Consider the following 23,608-nt stretch of genomic DNA (forward strand, 5'->3'; position numbering starts at 1 on the left):
TCAAAAAAAAAAAAAAAAAACCTTCAAAAGGGATCTGCAATCCAAGGGTGAATAAGCAATATCCCTTTGGTTCATTTTAAGCTCATGAGCACAAAAAACCTCCAGATGTTTCAACATTTAAATCCCTCCTGGGCCAAATTTGTCCAGGGACACTGCCCCTCACCCGCACAGACTGCTGTCTTCCCACACCTGTTGTATAACTACTCTTTTGAGCTTATTCAAAAGTAAAATAAGACTGAAAATTAACTACTACATTCTTCCAAAGCATACATAATGTATTAACTGTTGCTTACTTTAAAAAATACAGGAGAGACAGACAATTGTAATACCCTTATTATTTTCCTTATTTCACAAGCAACTCAAATAGCTAAGTAACTCATTCATTACTGAAACATGAAAGGCTTCCATGAAGAACACGATGGGCAGGCCTAAGAAGAAACAGCTGAGAAGGGAAGACAGCCACAGCAGACCCAGAGTCACGGGGGGGCACGCCTACTCTTTTCTTGACCTTGAAGGGCAGGGGACAGGCCACACTGCCCAGGCTGCAGTGTGGTGGCTATTCACCAGCATGACCACAGTGCACTGCAGCCTCTAGCTCCAGGGCTGCTGTGATCTTCCCAGCTCAGCCTCCAGAATAGCTGGGACTGTGGATGCTCACCACCGTGCCCAACCTTTCCCTAACCGATGTCAAGACAGGTATTTTCTAATCCTTCTGCATTGCCAAATTGCTTTATTTCTCTTGCCATTTCCAGTTCGTATCAGTTTTGTGTTAATCTTCCTAGCATATTATTTTTACTGTGTCTCACTCAGGATTGCTTGATTTAAAGGAAAAAATGGGGGAGGCGTGCTCTGAATTTGCAACCCAACCTCTCTGAGCTCTATTTTCCCCTGTGTATGTTAAGGCTGCTGAATTAGATCTATGTTTTGTGAACTGTGCCCCAACCCAGCCCAGAGCTCTGCTGGCTTGGCTTAGGCCACTAGAGAAGACTTTCATCTCCTCCACATGCCAGGCTTGGCTTAAATTCACTGGAGGAAAGGTTTCTGTTACTTATACAAAAGTGCAAAATTAGTGGGCAAGATGGTCCATTAGATGGTTTAAAACTCAAACATTCTAAGATTTTATAGAACAATCCACTTTAGAATGAACACACATGCCCTTTACAAATGCTGATAGCAGCTAATTCACAGCCACCAAGATGTGGAATCAACCCGAGTGCCCATCAACACAGGAATGGATTAAGAAATTATGGAAGATGTCTAGGCATCCTCAAACTACAGCCTGCGGGCCACAAGCAGCACCCCTAGGACATTTATCTGGCCCACCGGGTGTTTTTGTCACTGTTGCCTGACCTGCTTAGCAGCCGACTTGTCCCGGGCCCACAGTCCGGCCCTCCAATGGTCTGAGGGACAGTGAGCTGGCCCTGTGTTTAAAAAGTTTGAGAACCCCTGAACTGTAGACCATGGAATACGATCAGCCATAAAACGCTGGAGATTTTGTATCTTTTGTAACAACCCGGATGGATTTGGAGAATATTCTCCTAAGTTAAGCATCACAGGAATTGAAAAACAAGCATCACGTGTGCTCAACACTAACTCGAAGCTTGCAGATTAACAAGAACATGCTCACAGGAGAGAAAAACTCAGTTACAACCAAGATGGGGGAGGCGGGAAGGGAGTAAGCGGGTTTTTCCCACCAGAACAGTGAGGGTATATGGGACACTTCCTGTGTGAAGGACACAACTGCAGCCTGGACTTTACCTTGCAGAAGCAAACAATGTAACCTAACTGTATGTGCCCTTACATTAACAGGAAACAACCCCAATCACTGTTAAGTCAACACACATCGTAAGTGCTCACCAAACAGTAGTCTGAAATCTCCATGCCACGAACAGCACTCTGTGCTTAATCAACATTTTCTCTTATTTTCATAGCAACAGTATGATGGGCATTACCCCCATTTTATAGATGCAGAATCAGTTCTGATTTGCCTGAGGTCCCTCAGCTGGCAGATGCGAGAGCTGGGGCCACAAGCAGGGGCATCCCTGAGGCAGCTGTTTTCCCAACTCCCCCAAAAGAGGGTGAGGCAGAGGTCAAAATCCTCCCTGCCCCAACCCTTGCCTCCAGCAGGTAGAATTGATGAAATGCATTAGCAAGTCACAAACCAAGTGTGAAAACGTACCCTTCCTTGCCACCCCTGTTAGTATGTGACTGTTTTAAGGGAGTTTGTGAGTATTAATGATTTGTGATTTTTAATGACAAAATAGCTTTTCTCTTTCAAAGTTCTCTTCTTAATCAATATCTTCTTTAACTCTGCACTATATGACTTGGACTTAAGAGGAATGGGGTTTTTATTTGACTTATCAAAATCAGAGCCTGAAATTCTAATTGTCTTAACTCTTCAAAATACACAGACCCTCCGTAGCTGTCCACCTCCCTACATTGAACACCTCCTTCAGTTGACCCAGTGTTCACAGACCGGACATGCACCACCTATGTGTATCAGTACAGCAGGCCTGGTTCCTTATGTTGACCACCTCTGTATGTTGACCAGTTTGTTACAGTCCTCTGGGTGGTCCTATCATATTTCTTTTGCAGGATATTCCAAGAAATACTACAAAGATAGACAGACAGATAGACGAACATACAGACGTATACGTGCCACAGTGTCTTAAAATACCTCCTTGCTTCTAGGTAAACTTGAATTTATTCCTGCGGTCACAAACCATTTTTGCTCTTCATAAGCTTCCAATGTGCTATTTTCACCTAGCCAGACATGACTAGATTAAATAACCACACTCACAAAACAAATCCCTGCATCCAGATCACTTCTCCAGTTCCACCTGTTTCACAAATACCTGTTCTCTGCAGCGAGCACCTGTCACATCCAGTCCTGGTTTCTTCCCTCTTCTTGTACTTCCTGAATCCTCTGCCGCTTCCCATTACACGGGTCATATGCCACCCTGGCTTCAAAACAATTTCTTAGCTTCACTGCTGGTTTCTGTTCCCTGTTACCATGTGCCCCAAAGACATTCTGCCTCCCCACAGACCCCTGGCTGCCCCTTTGGTCCAGGCAACACGGCTGGGCACCTTCCTGCCCTCTCCTCACCTCAAGCTCCCATTGTGTTACCTCTTTATCAAGACTAAAATCTTCCTTTGATCCAACATCTGTCTCATGAGTGGATGGGATATTAGGCAGCTACTCAAATTAAAAATATGTTTACTTTTCTCTCCTAGTCAGGGACCTGATTTGAGATACACTCTTAGAATTCCCACAGTGAAATGATATAACAATTTCAAATATTCTAACAAGAAGAATAAAAACACCACTTGAAAATAAAGAAGTAACATTCATTAATTTGAAAACATACATCATTGCTGTTCAAGGTCATCTCTGCTACATATTATAATTTCTAAAAGAGAAAGTACAGGGATCTACTCTGAATCTGGGGGCTGCAATGCTACACTAGCCATGGGAAAGCTTTCAAAGGGTTGGCCCAGCCTTCAAGAGAATGAGCTCCCATTACCTTCAGGAGAAATCACAGGAGCACGTCAGAAGAGAGACTTTGACCTTTTCAAGCTTTTGAAAGAGCTGTTTCACTACCACCCTCCACAGTTTTCCCATTTTAACCAGCCCATTTGCGAGGGGGCTCTTTAGTCTGGGTCCCACCTTCCAGCTCACAGGTGTGCACACAGCTACTTTTAGAAGCCTGAGTGCCAAATTAATAACTTAGCAGCTTGAGGTAGCGCTCAGAGTCTCATGCAGCTTCACGTTGGGGAAAGCAGATTTTCTTGAGTTCTGGAAGGGGAGTTAAGTCTCTTAAAAGATTGATCAGATGCTAGTAAGGGAATAACAGACACAATTCCACTGAAAATTGGATGACCAAGACTACCATATCAGTAATGTGCTCCATGAAACCACTGGCAGAGGGCTGCATTCAGGACCTGGCTGTGCCCTAAAATCTGACAGGCACCACCATCCAAGTGGACCCACAACCCTCAACACCTGTGCTTATGGCCATTTTACTAAGAAGGGATTGCTGAAAATTTCTACCCTATTGTCATAAAGTTTTCCTAGATTTTGAAACAAAAGCAGCAACAGGCCCTGTTATAATACTTGTAGCTCGCCCATAAGACCAGCTCTAATACAGTCACAGAATAAATAGGTACTTACTGATGTACACAGCCTCGCGGTGATGTCAGAGATGCCAACCAAGATCATCCTCGCTATGACCTCGACTACATTTTTCATTCATAAGGTGACTAAATACTTTACTTTTTTCTCCCCTTAGCTCAGCCATAACTTTGTACCTGAAATTCCAGCCATTAATAATTCCATTTGGTTTCATCACCAATGGCTACACGTGCTCTCGGGAGAGGAATCCATTACGCCCGTCCCATACAATTTCTTAATGATTGGATTTGTCTCAGTCAATTAACAAGGCCCAGGTGGAATAGTGCGTGTGACAGTCTTGACAGAGTCAAGTGTGAGCAAACGACTGCACGTCGCCGGCGCCAGCAGAGATTAAAGGCCTACGTGGGACGCAGCAGGAGACCGAGGGAGGAAGAGGTCTCGGAGTAAACTTGCTGGGTTTCATCACCTCACCAGGCAGCAGGTGGCTAGTGTGGGTATTTCCACACAAGAACCGCAGGCTGAGGCTGGCAGTGCGCCTGCGTCACGCGCACAGGTGGACGCACGTCTGCGTCACACGCACCGGCGGACACCACCTTCCGCCCCACGCTCTAAGGCCGCCAACGCGCCAACCCTAAAACCTGAAATAAAGCCATCTGAGTTTAGTTTGTTTTTCCAAATGAGGTCTGCCAGACTATCCAACCTCTACCTCTCTGATCGTTCTAAAGTAAGGACACCAAGGCAGCACTAACCTCTCAGAGCTTACCGGGAATCGCTTTATCCTAAATTACATTCTCGTTCTCAGTTCTTAGCGCTGCCAACCAACGGCCGCGCCCTGCCCTTTCTCAGATCAGTCACTGCCAAACACAGGCATGGTTCATTTCCATAAAAGATAACAAGGCGACAATTCCAACTAGGCGGAGCAGGGAGCCTGTCCTTCCTGTAGGGGCAGCGGGGTCACCGCTTCCGCATGCGCACTGGAGCTGAGCTGCCGCTGCAGGTTCCCGGAGCCCTCTCAGCTCCCCAGGTGGCTAGGCCTTCTCGGAGGAGCACCTGAAGGTCTTGGCTAAGCCTTGCCTGGTGACAACAGTATAGAACATGAGGGGCACCTTTAAGTTCAATGCAATGTCAGAAGAAAACAATAAAAACATTTAACCCACAGCATTTTTTTCAGAAAGTAAAGTAAGCTGTTCCCATTGACTTGAGTTGGGCTGCACCAGCAGCCAATCTGGGGGCCTTTTGTCTCCGCCCCCATCCCCGTCCAGACTGTGTGGGTTTTTCGCTCAGTGACACTTGCTGGTCAGCGTTTAGAGTAGATAATGTGACATGGATCCCAGGAGGCTGGGGCCTGCCTAAGGTCCTGGGAGCAGAGCTCATGAGGCTTCAAGCTAGCTGCTGGCTTCCTCAGCATGTGTTCCCTCTGCTGGCCAGGCCCCGTGCCCCTCTGTGAGGATGGCACACACCAGAGACCTCAGGCTGCTCCTCTCACCAGCAGTCCCCAACCTTTTTGGCACCAGGGAAAGATATCTTTCATGTACTCGGAAGGGTGCCAGTGGATGAAACAGGTGGTGATGCTGTGTGGCATGGCTCCTAACAGGCCCAGACAGGTACCCATCTGCCGCCAGGGGACTGGGTTCCACAACTCTAAGCCCTCCCCTCCAGACCCATTCGGGTCTCTTGTTCTGGTGTGCTACACCAGAACCTACAACTTCAGAATACCTACAACTTCCCAGTCCTCCCCTCGATTCCTTCACACATCAGCACTTTGGCATCAATGTACCATCTATCCTCTTTCTCTTTGGGAAGTCCATGAGTCCCAGACCCATTTCTGTGCAATCCTTAGAACTGGGCTTTCCTATTCTCCACCCAGTTCCTTCATGTTTCCTTTTATCCAGAAAGTCTTAGATAATTCAGACCATGAGCAGAAAGGAATTTAATTTACATGAGTACAGTGGCTGTATCCAACAGCCCCTTTTTTGAAGCATGAAAGGACCACCTCTCCTATGAGGACTCATCGGGAATGTTATGTTTGCACCTACCAATATGGAATCTTATTTTTCTGGATTTCTATACCCTTTTTTTCTTTTCCTAATAACACATTTACCTAAATGCAGATTGACTTTTTTCCCTTAACATGGTTATGCAAAAAAATTAACTCTCTTGATAGTCAAGGCCAGATCCTCTCTGTCAGTACTCATTTCACTACCGCCAGAAGCAACAAGATGGAATTTCAGGAGCACTAGCCAAGAACACCAGAAGTCCTGCTCTGGAATCATGTCCTGTGTCCCTCTCCAAGGCCATATAACTTCTCTCTCAATTCTAAGCTATGTGGATTTTAATGTCCCTCTACTGAACTCATTATTTAGAAAATACTATTCAGACAAATAATTTAACTTATCATTCAACACTAGGTCCTGGGTGCAATAATTTAATAGGAGAATAGATACATCTGGAGGTTTCTGTTAGGACTTATACAGCTTACAGAAAACAGAGGAGCCATAAAAATAATTGTCATGTACACAAGGCATGATCAGAACAGCTGATTTTCAGGTCTAAGGAAGTTAAAGATATTAGTGAAGTTGAATGTACTGCAAATGATCCAAGTTACCCAATAGAATACTAGAGATTTTTCACATGAGAAGCTTTTTTAGAGATCTTTTTAAGGAAAGGTATATTCTTATATATTTGTGAGATTCCTGAGCACAAGAGGGTGAACAAGGATGTGGGATGCACTTGTGCGGTCCCTTTTAACTCTGTGATTTTGTGACATGTGAGGTGTGTGTGTGTGCACATGCTCGTACATGTATGTGTGTGTGTGTGTTGGTATATGTGCACAGACATCCAGATGTGTGCCTACACATACACAGAATATGCCACTAAAAACTCATTCCTGCTTAATATTTGAGCAAAAATGTGCCATGACTCAGTGGAGGCAGAAGGAGCTCACCATTCTGCCTTCTCTTACGCAACAGGATTGCCAACTACTGCTCTCCAATTCCAAATCATTTGAAGTGAGGAGAGTAAGTATTAAAGTAAACTTGCACTTTATTTTAAGGGGAAAAAATCCCTTAATGTGGTTCTCTTGGGAAGGTTTAGTTTACTTGTGAGCATAGCCTGAATTTAAATCACACCAGCCTCACCTTTTCCAGTTCTCTCAGCCAGCTTCACTCTGAGTGCAACGAAAGCTGGGTACAGACAAAGCTGGTCCAGGAGCCTCAGCATCATCTGATTGGCTTCAGAGCCAAAGGATGAATTCAATTCAGTCATATTGAAAGATTATCTCTAGGCTGATGATACTTCATTTAAAAACAAGCTTTAGCATCTCCAAAGAGAAAGAGAAATGGTTTTTTGTAAGTCAATTTACCCTTTTTTTGCTGACATATTTATACTATAGACTTTAAAAAAACAACTAAAAAAAAAGTCCTCCAAAACTCTTTGAATACTCATCTATGTTTAGGATGTTTATTACATTAGGAACAAACCCAGAAATCTCTGCTTAATAGGTAACAACACTTGGTGTTATATCTTTTCCTAATTTGTGTTCACTGATTCATGGTTATCCCTGACATACGCATGTCCTTTCCAGCCCCCCACACACACCTGACTCTCAACTGCCAAAGCTGGTAAAGGAGCTGCCATCCTTCTGTGAGTCTGCAAAGAAGTGAGGGACAGTCTGTTGAGGTAACCAAATAATTTCTAGAGTGTTGCAGGTGTTGGAGATCATCCTCAGATTACTTTCTCATGATATCAGGGTTCTCATAAGAAGCAATTTGTGGTGATCAGAAGGCAGGCATTAAGTTAGTTCAATTACAAGACACCCTCCCCCAACTCCATGCCAACCAGTAATCCTCCTTGTCCTCTCAATAAAGGGAACACATTCCTCTTTCCTTGTCTCTCTACAAATTCTTCTCAGCCTGGGCACAGAGCTATCTCCTGAAGTTTCATCAACAGCAAGGACAAAAAACAAAACAAAAAAAAAAAAACTGGAGAACTCATTATGAGCTCTGTAGTCCAATCACATAACATAGTTTTAATGCCTTTTTAAAAGTATATATCATGGGGAAATAAAAATAGTCTTTAGCAATTTTATGTTAGTATTTTATTTACTGCTTTGTGTTCTGAGCAGTTTACAAAGATCTCAGCCAAGACCTCCTAGAGGTATAAATATTTTAAATGTGAGATCTTCCACTGCCATCCCATTTGGCTTCTCTTATCTCAGCCTTGACTTTGTGAAGTTTTCAGGGTCAAGAAGGTGCTCCTCTGAAAATGGAGGAAAAAGGCCTGTCCAGCTGCAGTGAGGTCAGCTGCTTCTGAGGGTCCCACCTGCTCTTTGCAGCCACAGCTGCTGCTGGTCTTCAGTCTTATGCCAGTTTAAGCAGGTTCAAGAATGGGGGATTGCTAGAGATTGAAAGGTGTAACCTCAAACCAAGAGCTCATACAGCTTCCTAAGCCCACTCTCTAATTAACCATTTCCACTTTCCTGACATTCAGGTATCTGACAGAACAAGAATACAATTGTGAAATTGTACAGGAACCAGGGAACTTCTTTTACATAACACAGATGGGGCTTTTGACTCCCAATGCTTGAGTATAGAACTATAAATAGCAACATGTTCTTTTCATAATTATCACTTCTGTCCCATGGTCAGAACTAACCTGAGTCCTGCTTCAAGGCCAGCCTGTAAGGCCAGCCCTTGTTTATTTCATATCTAGCCAGGGAGATGTAATAAAAGGAAACCCAGTTAGTTATGAGATCCTAATTTAGGGTGGACATATTTATTGAGTGAATATTATGTAGAAATTTTTAAGAGGAAGAGGGATTGACATGTCTGTTTTGAACCTGCCAAAGCTATAATAAGCAGGGAGCCTTATACAAGCTCTCCCACTGAATATAAGAATTTTTAGATACTCATGCTTATAAAATCTTCCCAGAAGAAATGAAAAACTGTATTTAAATCCCTCAGATGATAATGACAATAATGATGGTAATCGGGCTAATAAGATGGTCCCTTTTTAAATTAAAAATTGGGCTTTGGCAAAATGACCCCCCAAATGGAGCTCACGCTAAATATAAATCCAAAGTTATCTTCACGTGTCTCTGAATGGCAAATGGTTGGAGTCTGTCACATGACGTCCCCAAAGAGGACCTTTGCTTTCCTGAACTCAATGGAGGTCTTTCTTCACCCCAGTCCTAGGGAATGACATCCACCAGCAACCCCGAGGTAAACAGGGGAGATGAACATATGCCGTTGATTCGCCAAGCTTGAGCAAACTGCTCCGCCAACCGCAAGTATCTCCCAGGATCTATTTTAATGATCTGCCCGAGGTGAACTGAGCATTGATTAACAGCCAAGAACCCTCGAGACGGTCTAAGAAGGGAACTGCACATCGACTCAGAGGGGGAACACGGCTTGCTGATTCCCCGGCTGGCCCCTCGGCCCAGCCTCCGAGGACAGGGTGGAGAGAGCGGCCACCCACCACCACCGGGACCCACGCGGACCTTCGCAGTCCGGCCGCCCCTGGAAACCTGCTGCTCCGGACCGAGTCCCACTGTGCACCCTCCAGCCTGGAGAGTTTGGAGCAGCGGATCTGTTCATACCTTTCAAAAACACTTGAGGAAAAAGGACACCAGGCGTGGAAGGAAACGTCCTTTAAACACAGCTGAGAAGAAGAGCAAAGTCTACTGGAGGTTCGGAATGAGCCGATCTGTTTTTGTTTTCTGCTACACCCCTTCTCCCCCCGCCCCCAAATTACCAAGTACTAGTTGGGAACCTTCATGACTGAGGCATTAAATTAGGCAGCTCTGAAGAGAGAGGCCTTTGTCCAAAGGTGCTTCCCATCAAGTTTGCCCCTCCAGATGCGCCCTGCGCCTGCACTGACTGAGCCCGGGCACCGTGACAGGAGCGGGGTGGGGGCGCACGGCAGCCCCCCGCAGCACACAGCCAACGCTCGGGGGTCCCCTCCCAGCTCGGTGGCTTGGGGAACTACAGGCATAAACAGACACAGAACCCTTTCGCGAAATGCACCCGCGGACTCGCGCTCACAGGGACACCCCAAAGCAGCGTTACCTGCTCCTGCTGCTGCGCTGATTTCCCCGAGGCGCTGGGCTCCTTCGCAGTGGTCATGTCTGCCCAGGGCGCTCGCCGCCGCCGGCCGGGAGCTAACCGGGAACTGGGAGGCACGCGGGTCCGCGGAGAGGTCCGAGCAGTGTGATTTTAGTCCATACTTGAGAGATCACACGGCTATTTGGGGAGTGGGGGAGGGACGGCAGGCGGACCAGCCCAATTTGCTCTTGCAAAGCAAAAGAGCAGCCAGAGGATCCAAAGAGGGAAGATGCTGCTGCTTGGTGGGGCTTCTCTAATTAGCGACAGCCTCTGCAATCGCCACAGAAACAGTGATAACTGCTTAGCAACCGGCAGCCGGCGGCTGGGTGCGGGAAGGGGACCCAGCGCGGCGCGCCACCTCCCCGCCCGCCGCCCGCCTCACGGCGCATGCTCGGGCCGAGCTCCGCGGGGCTGGGCCGGGCCGGGGGCCACGCGGGAGGGCAGCGCTAGGACGTCCGCAGCCCAGGGACCTTGTCGCCGCGTCCTCGCGTGTCCCGCCGCCGGGTCCAGGTGGCTGAACCAGATCGCGCCCGCAGCTCCCACCCTGGCGGGGGCACACGGTGGCCCAGGAGGGATGCTCTTTGTTTTTTCCTGCTGCAAAGTGGCTGCTGCCTTTGAGAAGGAAGGTGGTGTGTGGGCGCCAGGAGAAGCATCTTTTCTGCTTGCCCCTTGGGTTTTGCAGGGACACTAGTTGTTGAAATCTTGGCGTTTAATTGCCTTAAAATTCAGAAAACTCATGTTCCATCTTTAGAGGCAAAGAATCTATATTTCTCTAGGAAAATCAACCAGGAATTCTCATGAATTGGTCCTTTAAAATAAATACAAGAGGAAAACAAACCCCCCAGCTTGTGTGATGAATGACCTTAAGGACATACAGGGGCTCCAGCTGTGCCCTGAGGTCAGGGAGGAAACAGGACCAGAGATGGCCTGACCTGAGGCCTGAGGCCTCCACCTTCCACTGACCAGACTGCCCTTCCTGCTCAGGCACCCAGCGTGCACTCGGGTAGGGGGCAGAGGAGGCCTGGGCTAAGCTCTCCAAGAGGCTCCTAACCAGCCTGCTGTTTGCAGGTGGGTCTAAGTGGTAGTCTCCATGCAAGCAGGTGACCAAGCCCTCTGTCCATGCTGGGCCTCCCCCTACTAGAGTCACTGACCCTGGGTCACAGGGATTCCTTGACCTGGGAGCACCTGGCCATCTGTGTGCAGGGCACCAATCATGGTACCCCATGGCGCTGTCCTTCAGTTCAGGGTCTCTGCACCCCTGTAATGCCCAGGGCACTTCCTCAGGAAGAAGAGGAAAATTAGGTATGTCTCTATACAGGAGTGGGCAGGAGACTTTCTAGTGCCCTCCCCATTCCTGGTCATTTTATAAAATCCAAGGCTTTGTGTCCTTCTCTGGAGTTGACAGATGAATCCAAATCATGGCAGAGTGGCTGGCCGCCTTCATCACAGCCTGTACTTAATTCTGGTCTATTTATTTGGCATTGATTCCAAGAGGTCTGAAGGGAGGCTGGTGGCTTGCATGGTTTGGCCAAGAGTGCAAGAAAGAAACCCCTCACCGCAGAACCCTTGTCATAGGGCAGCAAGGTGTCAGTTCCTGGCTCACTCATCTCCCTGGCCTTCCTACAGGCATGCTGGGAACCTCAGTTCTTATCATTGTTGGCCAGGCCACACCAGTGCTGGCCAGCTCTCAGGGAGTCTCCCGATGGTTACAGGCTCCTCCATGGGAAGTGCCACCTTGGTCACAAGCCTGACCCAGCAGCCTGTGAGGCTGCTATGCAAGCCTGTCATGGACAGAAGGGCTGGGCAGCAAAGTGAGTGGTCACTGTCCCCTGACACAGCTGAAATAAAGTTGGCCTCTGGAGGACCTTGCCTCAAAATATAATCTCACCATTTCAGCCCAGAGTCACCCAGGCTCTCAGAATTTTCTCCAAAAAGTCCTCTGAAACCTGAGCCTCAGAGGTGGTCAGAGCTGGAACCCTCCTCTGTCACCATCTCAGGAAGGAGTCATTGATAGCCTGAGGAAGCCATGGACATGACCCAGGAGTGACACCCAAGGAACGACAGCAGAAGGAAGGCAGAGACTAAAGGGAGCAGAGACCTGTCCCTTGCACGGGGCCCTGAGCCCATGATCTACACAAGGCAGTGGTCCCTGGGATAGTGGACTGTGTATGGCGGGGAACACTTTGGGACACGTTGCACTTTCCTTCTCATTCGAGAGCTTAAAATATTATTTTACAGCTAAAGTGAATGAATATAATTCAAAGTTTGTGTATCTTTGCAAGATTATAAATGAGCCTTCAAATAAATGCCCTGCTGGGCTCAGATCACCAGCCCCCACCCCAGGCTGCCACACCCTCGCTCCTTAGCTCTGACATCAGGAGCCCTCAGGTGGGAAAGTCTGGAAATCACTGGTAGAGACCCAGGCCAGACTGAGCCACCAAAGCCTTCCTGTGGAATGTTCTGATGCCAGGCTTCTGGCTGCCCACTTGTTTGCATACTTGACTTGGCTTTTAAAAGCAAAAGGGCAAAAAAAAAAAAAAAAAAAAAAAATCCAAACATTGTGGCAGGCACCTGTGGTCCCCACAGTTCAGGAGGCTGAGAAGTTCAAGATTAAAGTGCTGGCATTTGATGAAAGCCTTCTTTCTGTGTCCTCACATGATTAAAAGCAAAAGGGCAAAAAAAAAAAAAAAAAAAAAAAAAATCCTGCCATTTGCAATAACATGGGTGTACCCAGAGGAAGTTAGGCTGAGTGAAACAGACCAGGCACAGAAAGACAAATACCGCACAAGCCACTTACACAAGGCATCTAAGGTCGTCAGACTCCAAGGATGGAATGGTGCTTGCCAGGGGCTGGCGGGAGGGGAAATGGGGAGTTGCTAATTAACAGGCATAAACTCTCAATTATGCGAGATAAGTAAGTTCTGGAGCTCCGAGCAGCAGCGCTGTGCATACAGATAATGACGCCGTGTGCACAGTTAAAAACCTGTTAAGAGGAGAGATCGCGTATTAAGTGTTCTTACCACAGTAAAAAAAAAAAAAAAGTACTGCCTTTTGTTCATATTTTAAAATGAATGTGTATCCCCCCCTAGAGAACAAACTTTGTACTTAAGCTTATCTTCTCAAGCTTAAGGTGTTCCTGTATCACCACAAGTGCAGCAAGACCTTTTCCACCAGAGATCACAACTAAGTTCTCGTCTACCTGATCATCTAAAATTCTCTGTGGTCAGAGAAAAGGTGACAACTGGTAAGTATAGAACATGTTACCCCCAAAGGCTGTACAGACCAAAAGATAAGAAAAGAATTTACAGATAAAATTCTAGAAAGCTGCATCTGTACATATTATAGTCTTCAGTAACTACAGACCTCAGAGAACAGGACTCAGAAGAGTTCAGGTGCACCCACCTAACGGCACAAGGTGAGTGTACATAGCACACCTCCTGGGTGTGGGACACAACCACAACAGGGACTCTACCTAACAAACGCAAGCATTGTAACCTACTTTATCCTCGTATTAATCTGAAATAGTAAAATAAATACAAAGTCCCCAGCAAAAAAATAAGGTTCAGGGTGATTCTAGTGGGGGGGGTGTGGGCAGAGGCAGGAGGGCATCCTCACGTCCATTCCCAGGACCCTCCAGGGAAGAGGTGTGCACTGAACACTGAGTCGATAGCAGACGCAATTAGCCAGTGGACACCGAACCCCACCCGCCCCCAGTTACAACAGCCATTAAAACAGCCACCTGCTACCCAACAGGGGCTGGATGGCCTAGACCTGACCTCACACCCCAGCAACTCTGAGGCAGCCATGGTTATTTCCCCCTTTCAACAAATAAGGAACTTGCCATTTAGAGAATTTAATATCAAACCCAGGGTCGCTCAGGAAAGTGATCACATCAGACCTCAAACTTGGACAGTCCAGAGCCCAACCTGCCATGCTATGCTGCTGTGGAATACCTGAACGTAAAATATTAAAAATATTAACCTAGTCGATGCTTTAGGAATGATACTGAGCTGTTTATACATATAATCCTAATTAATCCTTAAGTATCTGTCAGGTCCTTGTATTAGATTGCCAGGACGGCCACAACAAAGTCCATAGACCCGGTATCTTAAACAACAGAATTCTACTTGCTCCCAGTCCTGGACATTAGTCTGAAATCAAGGTGTTGGCTTCTCCTGTGTCCTCTCTGGGCCTGTGGATGGCCGGCTTCTCCCTGTGTCCTCACAGGGTCATCCCTTTGTGTGTATCTGTGTCCTCATCTCCTCTCATCACAAGGTCTCCGGTCACATTGGATTAGAGCCCACCCACAGGACCTCATTTTCATGTAATTACCTCTTGGAAGACCCCGTCTCTGAATACAGTCCCATTCTGAGGTCCTGGGGGTTAAGGCTGCAACACGGGTTTCTGCAGAGTAACACTTATTGCCAGCCCATTTCACTCACAAGGAAACTGAGGCTTGAAATGATTAAGAAGCTCTCCTGAATCCACAGTCAGTAGCAGACAGCAGAGTTTTCCTTCAGGTCCAGTCGTTTACGCTGGGCTCTCCCCGCTACACACACACACACACTCTTCCTGTGTCTCTCCAAACAGCACCAGACTGCTTGTACAGGGGGCTCCCCAAACAAGAGCAGACTCCTCAAGTCCTCTACAGCTTCTGGCAAGCAACAGGTGGCTCAAAGGGTCAGCACCTCTCTTTGTATCTAGGATGAGTCCAGTGGACAGGAAACATGCTGTTCTCGGAGCTCCCAGGTGAGGGTGAAGGCTCCCTGTGCTGCGATCAGAAGCACTTCCAATTCGCAGCTCAGCACTTTCGTGGCAGCTTCGAAGAGACCAAGCAGAGCCTGGGACTCAGCCTGTCCTCGCTGGCCACAGGTACTGATGTCTAGCAGGGCCTGGGGCAAGCCCAGTGCTAGCAAGAGTCCAGCAGCTGCTTGCTCCACCCTGCCCACCCCCCACTGCACCCTGCATCTGTTAGAAGCTCCAAGGTGCCAGTAGCCAGCCCTTTGCATAGGTTTTCAGTACAGTCAGTCCTGCACTGGTGCACCTGGATAGAAGCGTTCCATGTGGGCAGGCCTAGTTAGCCCCTGCAGATGTGCCTGCCCAGGGCCGACACAGAGGTACGGCTGACTAGGCTGTTTGTAGACAAGCAGGCACGATCACTCCACAGTGCAAAGCAAGTGTCACACTTCTGCTTTCCATGCACCCTGGCCTAGAAGAACCTCTGTTTTAATGTCACTTAATCAAGAGCATTTATCAAGCACCGACTGTGTACAGACAGCCATCCCCAACAAGTAGGCACACCAACTGACTTCTTGCAATAAAGTCCAGATCAAAATGTGTTCAGAGTACAACCCGTGTAGATTTTGAATTTTTAAGCATTTACCATCTGCAATAGAAGCTACTCTTAAGTGACAATTCTTTAAAAAGAAAAAGAATGTGGGGCAGCAAGGTATAATTCCCTGGGAGTCATGCCAGAATTAAAAGAAAAACTCTCTGTTTAGCAAACACTGGACATGACCCGGGGGAAGGGAAAGTGGGTAGCTTTCTGTACTAACAAGCTGCATTTCAACAACCGGCCACCATATGCCCACTCTTCCCACCAACATGGTACCTCGGAACCCTAACTTTCAGCAGGACAGGCATCCCTTTGTATATGGGGGCTTGTGGGTTTGGGTTTTGGTTTGACCTTGAGTGCTGATAACCTGAACGCTGAGACCCCAGGAGATCGCTGGGGTCTGTGTGATCAGTACAAAGCCGGGCAAGGTGCCTCAGGTAGCCCAACCACAGAAGCAGCCTTTTGATGAAGGACATCTGGGAAAACAAAGGACAGGGCCCAGGACAGGACATGAAGTGCACCAAAACCATCATGAGCCCTCCAGGGACTACTAAGTCCCCTGGGGAGAGGGAGCTCTTGGTGGTGTCCATGATGAGGAAGCCAAATCAGGGCTCCTCAGCTTGGGTAACACACGTCTCCCTTGTCCGCTAATCTAAACCTGAGAGTTACTTCTCATTTAACAAGAGAGTCTTAAAAAAGTGCCAAGGCCAGTAGTGTGGGCAGAAAGGCAGAGGGGCTCACTGGTGACCAGGCCTAGGCCCACGAGCAAGCTGAATCACTTTGAAGCACAGCTGGGGGGATGAGTGTGGCCCCAAGGTCGTGTGGAATCTGCAGACTGGAAACCAGAGAAGAGTTGGTACCACAGCCCAAACCTAGAGGAAGCTTCGGGGGGAAGAATCCTTCCTCCCTGGGAGACGTCAGTCTCTTTTCTCAACACCCTCAATGGACCGGAGGAGCCCCCAAGTGGTAAAAAGAACTGTGTCTACTCAGTGTCCAGTAGTGGAATTTTTAACCGTATCTTAAAACAAAACAAACAAAAACAAACTCCATGGCAACATCTAGGGCAGTGATTTTCAACTGGTGCACCATAGCACTGGTGCACTGTGACAGGGTCTCAGGTGTGCTGCAAAAATGTTTAAAGACCATCAATTAAATTATTTTCAAAAGAAGTTCATGGCTCATTGTGCCTGTAGCACAGTGGTTACGGTGCCAACCTCATACACTGAGGCTGGCAGGTTCGAACCCAGCCAGGGTTAGCTAAAACAACAATGACAACTGCAACAAAACATAGCCAGGAATTGTGGCGGGCATCTGTAGTCCCAGCTACTTGGAAGGCTGAGACAAGAGAATCGCTTGAGCCCAAGAGTTTGAGCTTGCTGTGCAGTGTGCAATAAGCATGTTCTTTTTTTCACTCTTTTTTTTGGATCAACATAATTTAAGTGTGCCACAGAAGTTTAACTACAAGTTCAAGTGTGCCATGAGATTAAAAAAAAGTTGGAAAACACTGATTGAGAGTCATAGATTCTAGACTAGTCCACCAAACTCTGGGCACCATGGTCAAACCAAGCTGACATCTCAGATTAACCAAGGCAGGTGGTCAGTAGAGGCGCCTGTGGCAGCATCTGCCAGGGCCAATGTGCTCAGTTTCCTCTGCTCCTCCTCCTGCCTTCTCCCAGCTCTCTACCTGCAATACTTGGTGCCATCTGGAACCACGAGACCAGGGCCATGCATGGAAGAAGACGTGGTGGGTGGAGGTGAAGATGTGGGGAGGAGAACAGCCATCACATCTCGGACGGCCAGTCCCCAGATTTTATTTACAAGAAAGAGAAATAAAGTCCTGTCTTGTATTAGGCCCTGCCATTTTAGGTTTCTGCCGTGCACAGCCAAGCTGAAGTTAACACAACACAAGGAGCCCTTCTGTCTTCACTCCACATCTCTCCCACCAGCTGTGCCAGGAGCGTCTCCCTGAATGGCAGCAGAGAAGACTGGGAAGCAATGGGAGCCGACCCCCATGGAGGACTTAACATTAAAACAGGGCCTGCAGCTCGTGGCCCCAGAGCCAAGCCCTGCCCCCTTCCTGTTTTGTAAAGAGCCTTTAGTAGAGCACTGCTAGGCCCAGTCACTTACACTTTACCTAATGTCTGCTTTTGGACTTCAGCGGCAGAGGTGACCGTTGGGGCAAATGCCACGTGGTCTGTAAAGTGTAAAGGACAGTAGAACCTCCACAGCTAGCCACCTCCCAACACTGACCACCTCCTTAAGGTGATCTAATTTTCACAGACTGCACACGTACCACCTGTCCACATGAGTACCGCAGGTCTAGTTCCTTATGCTGACCACCTCTGTGTATTGACCAATTTGTTACAGTCCCTTGGGTGGTAATTAACAAAGGCTAAACTGTATTTACAACCTGGCTGTTTGCAGAAAGTGTGTCCACTCCTGGTCTAGAGCCACTCTGTTAGATGTCAACTAAAGGTAGGTCAGATTACTCAGTATCACAGATTTAATAGAAGGGAAAACCTTCCAGTGTCAAGGTAGACTGTTGCCTCAGCCCCCTAAAAAGGAAAGACAACAGAAACAAAAAACTCATACATTTTATAGATCTGGTAGACGCCCCTTGCAGTAATGAAGATGCTGGGGCTAGTTAGGACAGTGCCCCTCCCACGCCTTGCCAGCTTCTTTCCTTGTCTGCAGGGAGCTGACAGTCACGGCTGGTTCCTTCTCACGGTTAAATGTGTGGCCCTCATGGCACCCTCTGCAAATGCCTGGAGTTTTTGGAACTCCGGAATGGGGTTCAGCATCCAGGAAGTGGGAATCTCCTGTGGGTTTGGGAAATACTGAAGCATTTGAATAGTCTGCCAGAGTCATATCAGCTATCACTTTTTTTTAAGAGCTCAAAAATATTTATTTGAATAAATCAGTATAAAATGTGAGGCCTCAGAGGAATCCTGTTACAGTCAATTTTAAGGCTTTTCATCTTCTCTTTTCCAAAAGGGCACTTCCCTGGCTAACGACAAGCCTTTATAAGATCAGATAATGGGAGTCGCAGTGCTGCAGCTGGGCCATTACTCTCCCTGGGGACCAAGTCCATGGAGGCTTGGCCTGACACCATGTGTCCAGCTGCCTGGGAAGCCACTGGCTTTGTGCTTGCTGAGAACGGCTGTGTGCTGGCAGCTTCATACATAAAGTCAGGAAATCTCTCACGCCTCACAGTATAAAAGGAGAGAGAAACCTGTAACAAAAGGCTTTTGGTCCTGCCTTAGGGAGGGTAAGGAGCTTGATGATGGGTTGGAGACAGCCTGGCTGGCCATCCACCTGGGAGGGGGTGCACAGAGCAACGGGGATGGGTCGTCAACATAGAGCTTAGGGAAAAAGACAAGAAATGTATACAAGTGTAGATATGCCCCAAATACATATAGTATGCATATACTCAAGCCATTTAACAAACAAAAATACATTCAAACGAAATGTCATTTGCAAACATACATACAACTTAAAAGTTCTGCATCAAACAGGACACAGTGTGTGTTGGTTGGGGAGGGAAGTGGGGCGGATTCAGAACGACAAGAAAGGAGGAGGGAGGGGCAAGGACGAGAGGAAAACAAGGAGAAGTAAGAAAGGATAGAGGTTCTCGGGGGTCCTGGAGAACAATGCACTGGGAGGCCACTCCGTCCATCTCAGCCCCCACACCTGTGGGCGGGGTAGAGGAGGGCACAGGGTCACACGGGGAGCCCTCTGCAGCCCCGAGTCCTGGCCTGTGCTCTCACTGAGCCCTCACGCAGGGTCACACGGGGAGCCGTCTGCAGCCCCGAGTCCTGGCCTGTGCTCTCACTGAGCCCTCACGCAGGGTCACACGGGGAGCCGTCTGCAGCCCCGAGTCCTCGCCTGTGCTCTCACTGAGCCCTCACACCACCTCCAGGAAGGAACTGCTTAAACTCTGAATCTACAGATACAGAAATTGGGGCTTGGAGGGCAGGGAAGTCTGCCCAAGGTCACACGGGTGGTGGTTTCATTGGTGGCCTGGGCGTAAGTCCTGCTCTCCAGCTAACTCGCTGCCCTCTTTGTGCAAACAGCGCCCCAACCACAGGCTCTCAAGTGGGTGCTGCCCAAGTTTCCTTCTTACTCGTGTCTTAGATGAACATTCTGGTTATGAGTCCAGACAGACACTCCAAGGTTGATAATCAATTCTCTAGAAAGCGCTATTATGCAAAACAGTTTTAAAACCAACTCAGACTTCTGCCCACTCCCCCGCATTTGGATGGCAGCCTCCGTTCACTCGTGAGGGGGACCAAATGCGATACTAATGGTGTGACATTTTGAAAACCTCATTTTAAAATTCTCACGTTTCCGTCCAAGGTAGCTTAATTCTATTCAAGTTCCTTTTCGAGCCTTCCTCTGAACAAGCTCACACCTCTGAATGTACCCACAGAGCAAAGGCGAGCTGACACCAGGCAGGTCTGCCCAAGGCACCACCACGCTGCACCTCGGGGGCCTCAGGCTGCCAGATGACCTTGGCGGCAGCCGTGCGACAGATGCCTTGTTTATGGTTTTTAACGGCTCCAGTTGAAATGTCTGGGGCTGCTGGCTTGGCCCAGTTTGGAGCCAGCTGTGAAACAAGCCTGCATATTGTGTAGGGAACACATGCCAGGGTTTCCACGGCCGGATCGGCTCCAGGGCCATTTTGGGAAAGACATCTCATAGAAGCCCCCTGGAGCCTCCTCCCGGCCTGGGACTCTGGTGCCCCGAGAGCTCTGCTTGGCTCTGTGTCTTCCGGGCTGGGCCCGGCTGCTCAGTGGTAGGACTGGGGCTGGGAAGGTGTCCATACCCCAGTATGAAGGGAGTTCTCCTCTGTGTACAACACACTTCAGACATTTACGGTCTCATGCTTCATCTTCAACACAAAATAAGTAGATAAAAGATCAACCCAGAAAATTCCTGGAGGACCGGTGAATGCAATCCCTATCTCCCAACTTTGCAGAACACATCTGATGTGGCTTTGGGGATTAATGGAAATGAAGTGTAAATGACATTCAAGTGTGCCACCCAGAAGTGGAGGTACAAGGAAGCAACAGGGGTCTGTCCTACTTGGCATCTTCTCCAGCAAGTTATCATCGGCTCCACTCTCACCCCCTGCCACTAACGACCAGTCCAAATGTCACCTCCCACCGTCAGCCCCCATACACTTGCTCCCAGCCTCACTGATCTCCCTTCCCAAGCACAGTTGTCCCTTCTCAGGCTTGGGGGGAGCCCCTGCTCCATGACGGAGTCACCGTCCACTCCACTGCCTGGCTGCCTGGCACCAGGCCTCACCATGAGCCTCTCCACGGCAGGGGCTGGGTCAGACACTGCGAATCCATTACAGGGCTGTGTTTTGAGGTCAAATAGTTTCTTGCCTAGGAATTCCAGGCCCTTTTACTTACGGCTGCGCGCAGCAGAGTTAAGTGGGACACAGCTATAGAACCCAGTGGGCATATACTGGGAACTCTCTAAATGGCTCTTCTCACAGCTGGGCTGAGGTCTCCTTCAGGGGAGCCTCATTCCCCTTGGTAATCCCACTACACAGCACATAGAAAATGACTACACAGTATGTGTGTTAGGGACAGAATGTCTGGAAAACCGGAGTGCCACCTACATTGAGATCAAGAGACCAGAGTGTCCCCACGTGATGCACCGGGTGAGGCCAGAATCAGTCCACTCGTGTTAGTGCATCATCTGCAGAGAAACGCAGACAGAAAGGCAGCACATAGACCGCGTTCCCCGTGGGGGCTTAGGGGACAGCACGGTCCTGGGGCACGAACAACTGGGGGCATCAACACGAACTAGGAAACGTTTCGAAAGGCCGACCTCGGGAAAGGGAAGTGAAATCAGCAGAAGGAAAATGTAGGAGAGCTGCCTGGGCTGGCGGATGAAGTGGGTGGGAAAAGGGGCTTTGCTAGAACTGGGGGCCGCCCCCCCCATCTCAGCCTCCAACCCGCAGCCCTGCTTTCATCTCCTTTACAGGAGCTCCAGGTCATGGGAACAAAGGGCACCTGGGCATAGTGAGCCCTGCTCTACAGACGACCCCCTCTGAAGGAAACAGGATGAAAAGGGAGGAACAGTGACCACTAAAGAGGAGAAATCCTCTTACAAGTCACAAATCAAAGAGGAAATCCAGGAGGAAGATGTATTTTGTCCATCCATCTGATAGGCTCACAAGTCACCTAGGTCATATCATAGAGTCTCCTTTGTTGAAAATTACAACTAAGTGAAAGTTCTCAAAAATCAGAGCCCACCCTATAAAACATAAAAAATAATATTTCCTAAGTGAAGTAATCAATGAGATACGTTATGGAAAGTAATGAGGTAACTGCTCCCCAGAGACACAAAAGTGACCAAACAGATAGGACCACCACTCCCAGACTGTAAGTCAAACCCAAGACTCACATCCTAAAGGAACTTACTCCCTCATGTACAAATAAGCATTAAAAGAGAGTGCAGAATCAAACAGAAAATATAAATGGATCCAGCTTTTTTTTTTTTTTTTTTTGAGACAGAGCCTCAAGCTGTCCCCCTGGGTAGAGTGCCGTGGCATTACAGCTCACAGCAACCTCCAACTCCTGGGCTCAAGCGAGTCTCCTGCCTCCGCCTCCCAAGTAGCTGGGACCACAGGCGCCCGCCACAACACCCGGCTATTTTTTGGTTGCAGCCGTCATTGTTGTTTGGCGGGTCCGGGCTGGGGATTCAAACCCGCCACCTTAGGTGTACGTGGCTGGCGCCTTATCCGGTTGAGCTATAGGCGCCGAGCCAATGGATCCAGCTTTTAATGAAGGTCTTATTATTTTGTGAAACGTGATCTCCTGTGAAATATTAAAAAGCCACCGTGCTCAGTTCTATTGGAAGTTAAAATCAGGCCCATCAGGGGCCCATGATTTCTTTTATCCTGAAGTATTTCTCTACCTTTCGAGAACATTCAGACCCCTTAGCCTCTTCAGGGGACCTTTTGAAGTTGATACCAGAGCCAGGTTCTTCTCCTTTGCGGTCACAATCTTTGTAAGATGTTGATAATAGCTGTGGCTGACCAGCACCAGCACCTGACGGGAAGTGGGCAACACAGCAGACCCACAAAGCAGCTGGAGGGACTGGTGCGAAGGACTCAGGAGGGTGGTCTTCACTTTACCCTCCTTGTCTGCGTTCAGACCTCGTCCTTCAGGGGGAGGGGTCCTGCTTTGCAGGGATCCCCGTGAACCCCAATGCTGAGTGTTGAGGATGGCGAAGTTTGCTTTTCTTCTCTGGAGCGTTTATGATCTAACAGGAAATACCTAAATGTCCGGCATTAGGTTCATTCTGGTGGAAACCCACTGTTGGGCATTCCTCTTAGGACAAGAGTGACTGGACACGGTGAGTGCACTTGGGCAGGAAGGGAGTGAGCCTGGAGACCGAGGCTAAAACTGGAAGCTAAACTGACGGAGGGAAGCAGGACGGCCTCACTGCTGTGAGAGACGCCGGGAGGGAATAGCTGGGCGCAGAGGGGCCTTGTTCTCTGGACACCCCTTAGTTCCCATTTCGGGGGGGTGTACCCTCAATATAACTTATTTTATCCAAACATAATGTGAATGTAACATTGTTTTCTACAGTAAAAACCAGCTCTGGTCTATATTTTGGGATTTATGCAAACAGAGGCTGCCTTGGTTTCTAGTGTACGGTCGGCAGGCCGGGATGAGGAGGAAGTGATCCCACCGCTGGCGAAGGCATCAGGGTCCACCGCGGGGAGCCTCTCCCTGTGGGTCCAAGGGGACGCATGCAGGATCTTCAGGGCTGTAGTGACTGCAAACTAGTTCCCAATCCCAACCTGGTTTCTGGCTTGCCGAGAGTATCAAACCCAAAATAAGAGATCAGGATTGGATTTCAGATTGGCCACCTACCTATTTTTTCCCTTATCTCTCATTTAATTCCCAAACATTTCCTGAGCATGGCCCTATGGCACTAGGGAGAATGGTACTGTGTGGACAGACCCTGGCTCTGAAGGCCTCTGAGTTTGGTAAGGAGGCAAAGAGAAAAATG

The 23,608-nt window shown here is 48.3% G+C and overlaps 1 protein-coding gene across 4 annotated transcripts in view; it reads right to left on the reverse strand.

Annotated features, from left to right (window-relative positions):
* DPP6 (dipeptidyl peptidase like 6) overlaps positions 1 to 23,608 on the reverse strand; it is a 928,521-nt gene that overhangs the window by 511,588 nt on the left and 393,325 nt on the right. For 2 of the 4 annotated variants that reach the window (XM_012806530.2, XM_012806529.2), the window contains exon 1: positions 10,198 to 10,527. The exons of 1 other annotated variant lie outside the window; for it this stretch is intronic. In XM_012806530.2, coding sequence (XP_012661984.1) covers positions 10,198 to 10,254 — 57 coding nt within the window. In that variant the 5' untranslated portion in view covers positions 10,255 to 10,527. Of the gene's footprint in view, positions 1 to 9,629; positions 9,657 to 10,197; positions 10,528 to 20,014; positions 20,052 to 23,608 lie in introns of those variants that run through there. One more of the 4 variants, XM_012806527.2, reaches the window with a different exon arrangement.

The sequence above is a fragment of the Otolemur garnettii genome, unplaced genomic scaffold (genome assembly GCF_000181295.1).
Source record: "Otolemur garnettii isolate 467f Iridium unplaced genomic scaffold, OtoGar3 scaffold00053, whole genome shotgun sequence".
Taxonomy (NCBI): Eukaryota; Metazoa; Chordata; class Mammalia; order Primates; family Galagidae; genus Otolemur; species Otolemur garnettii.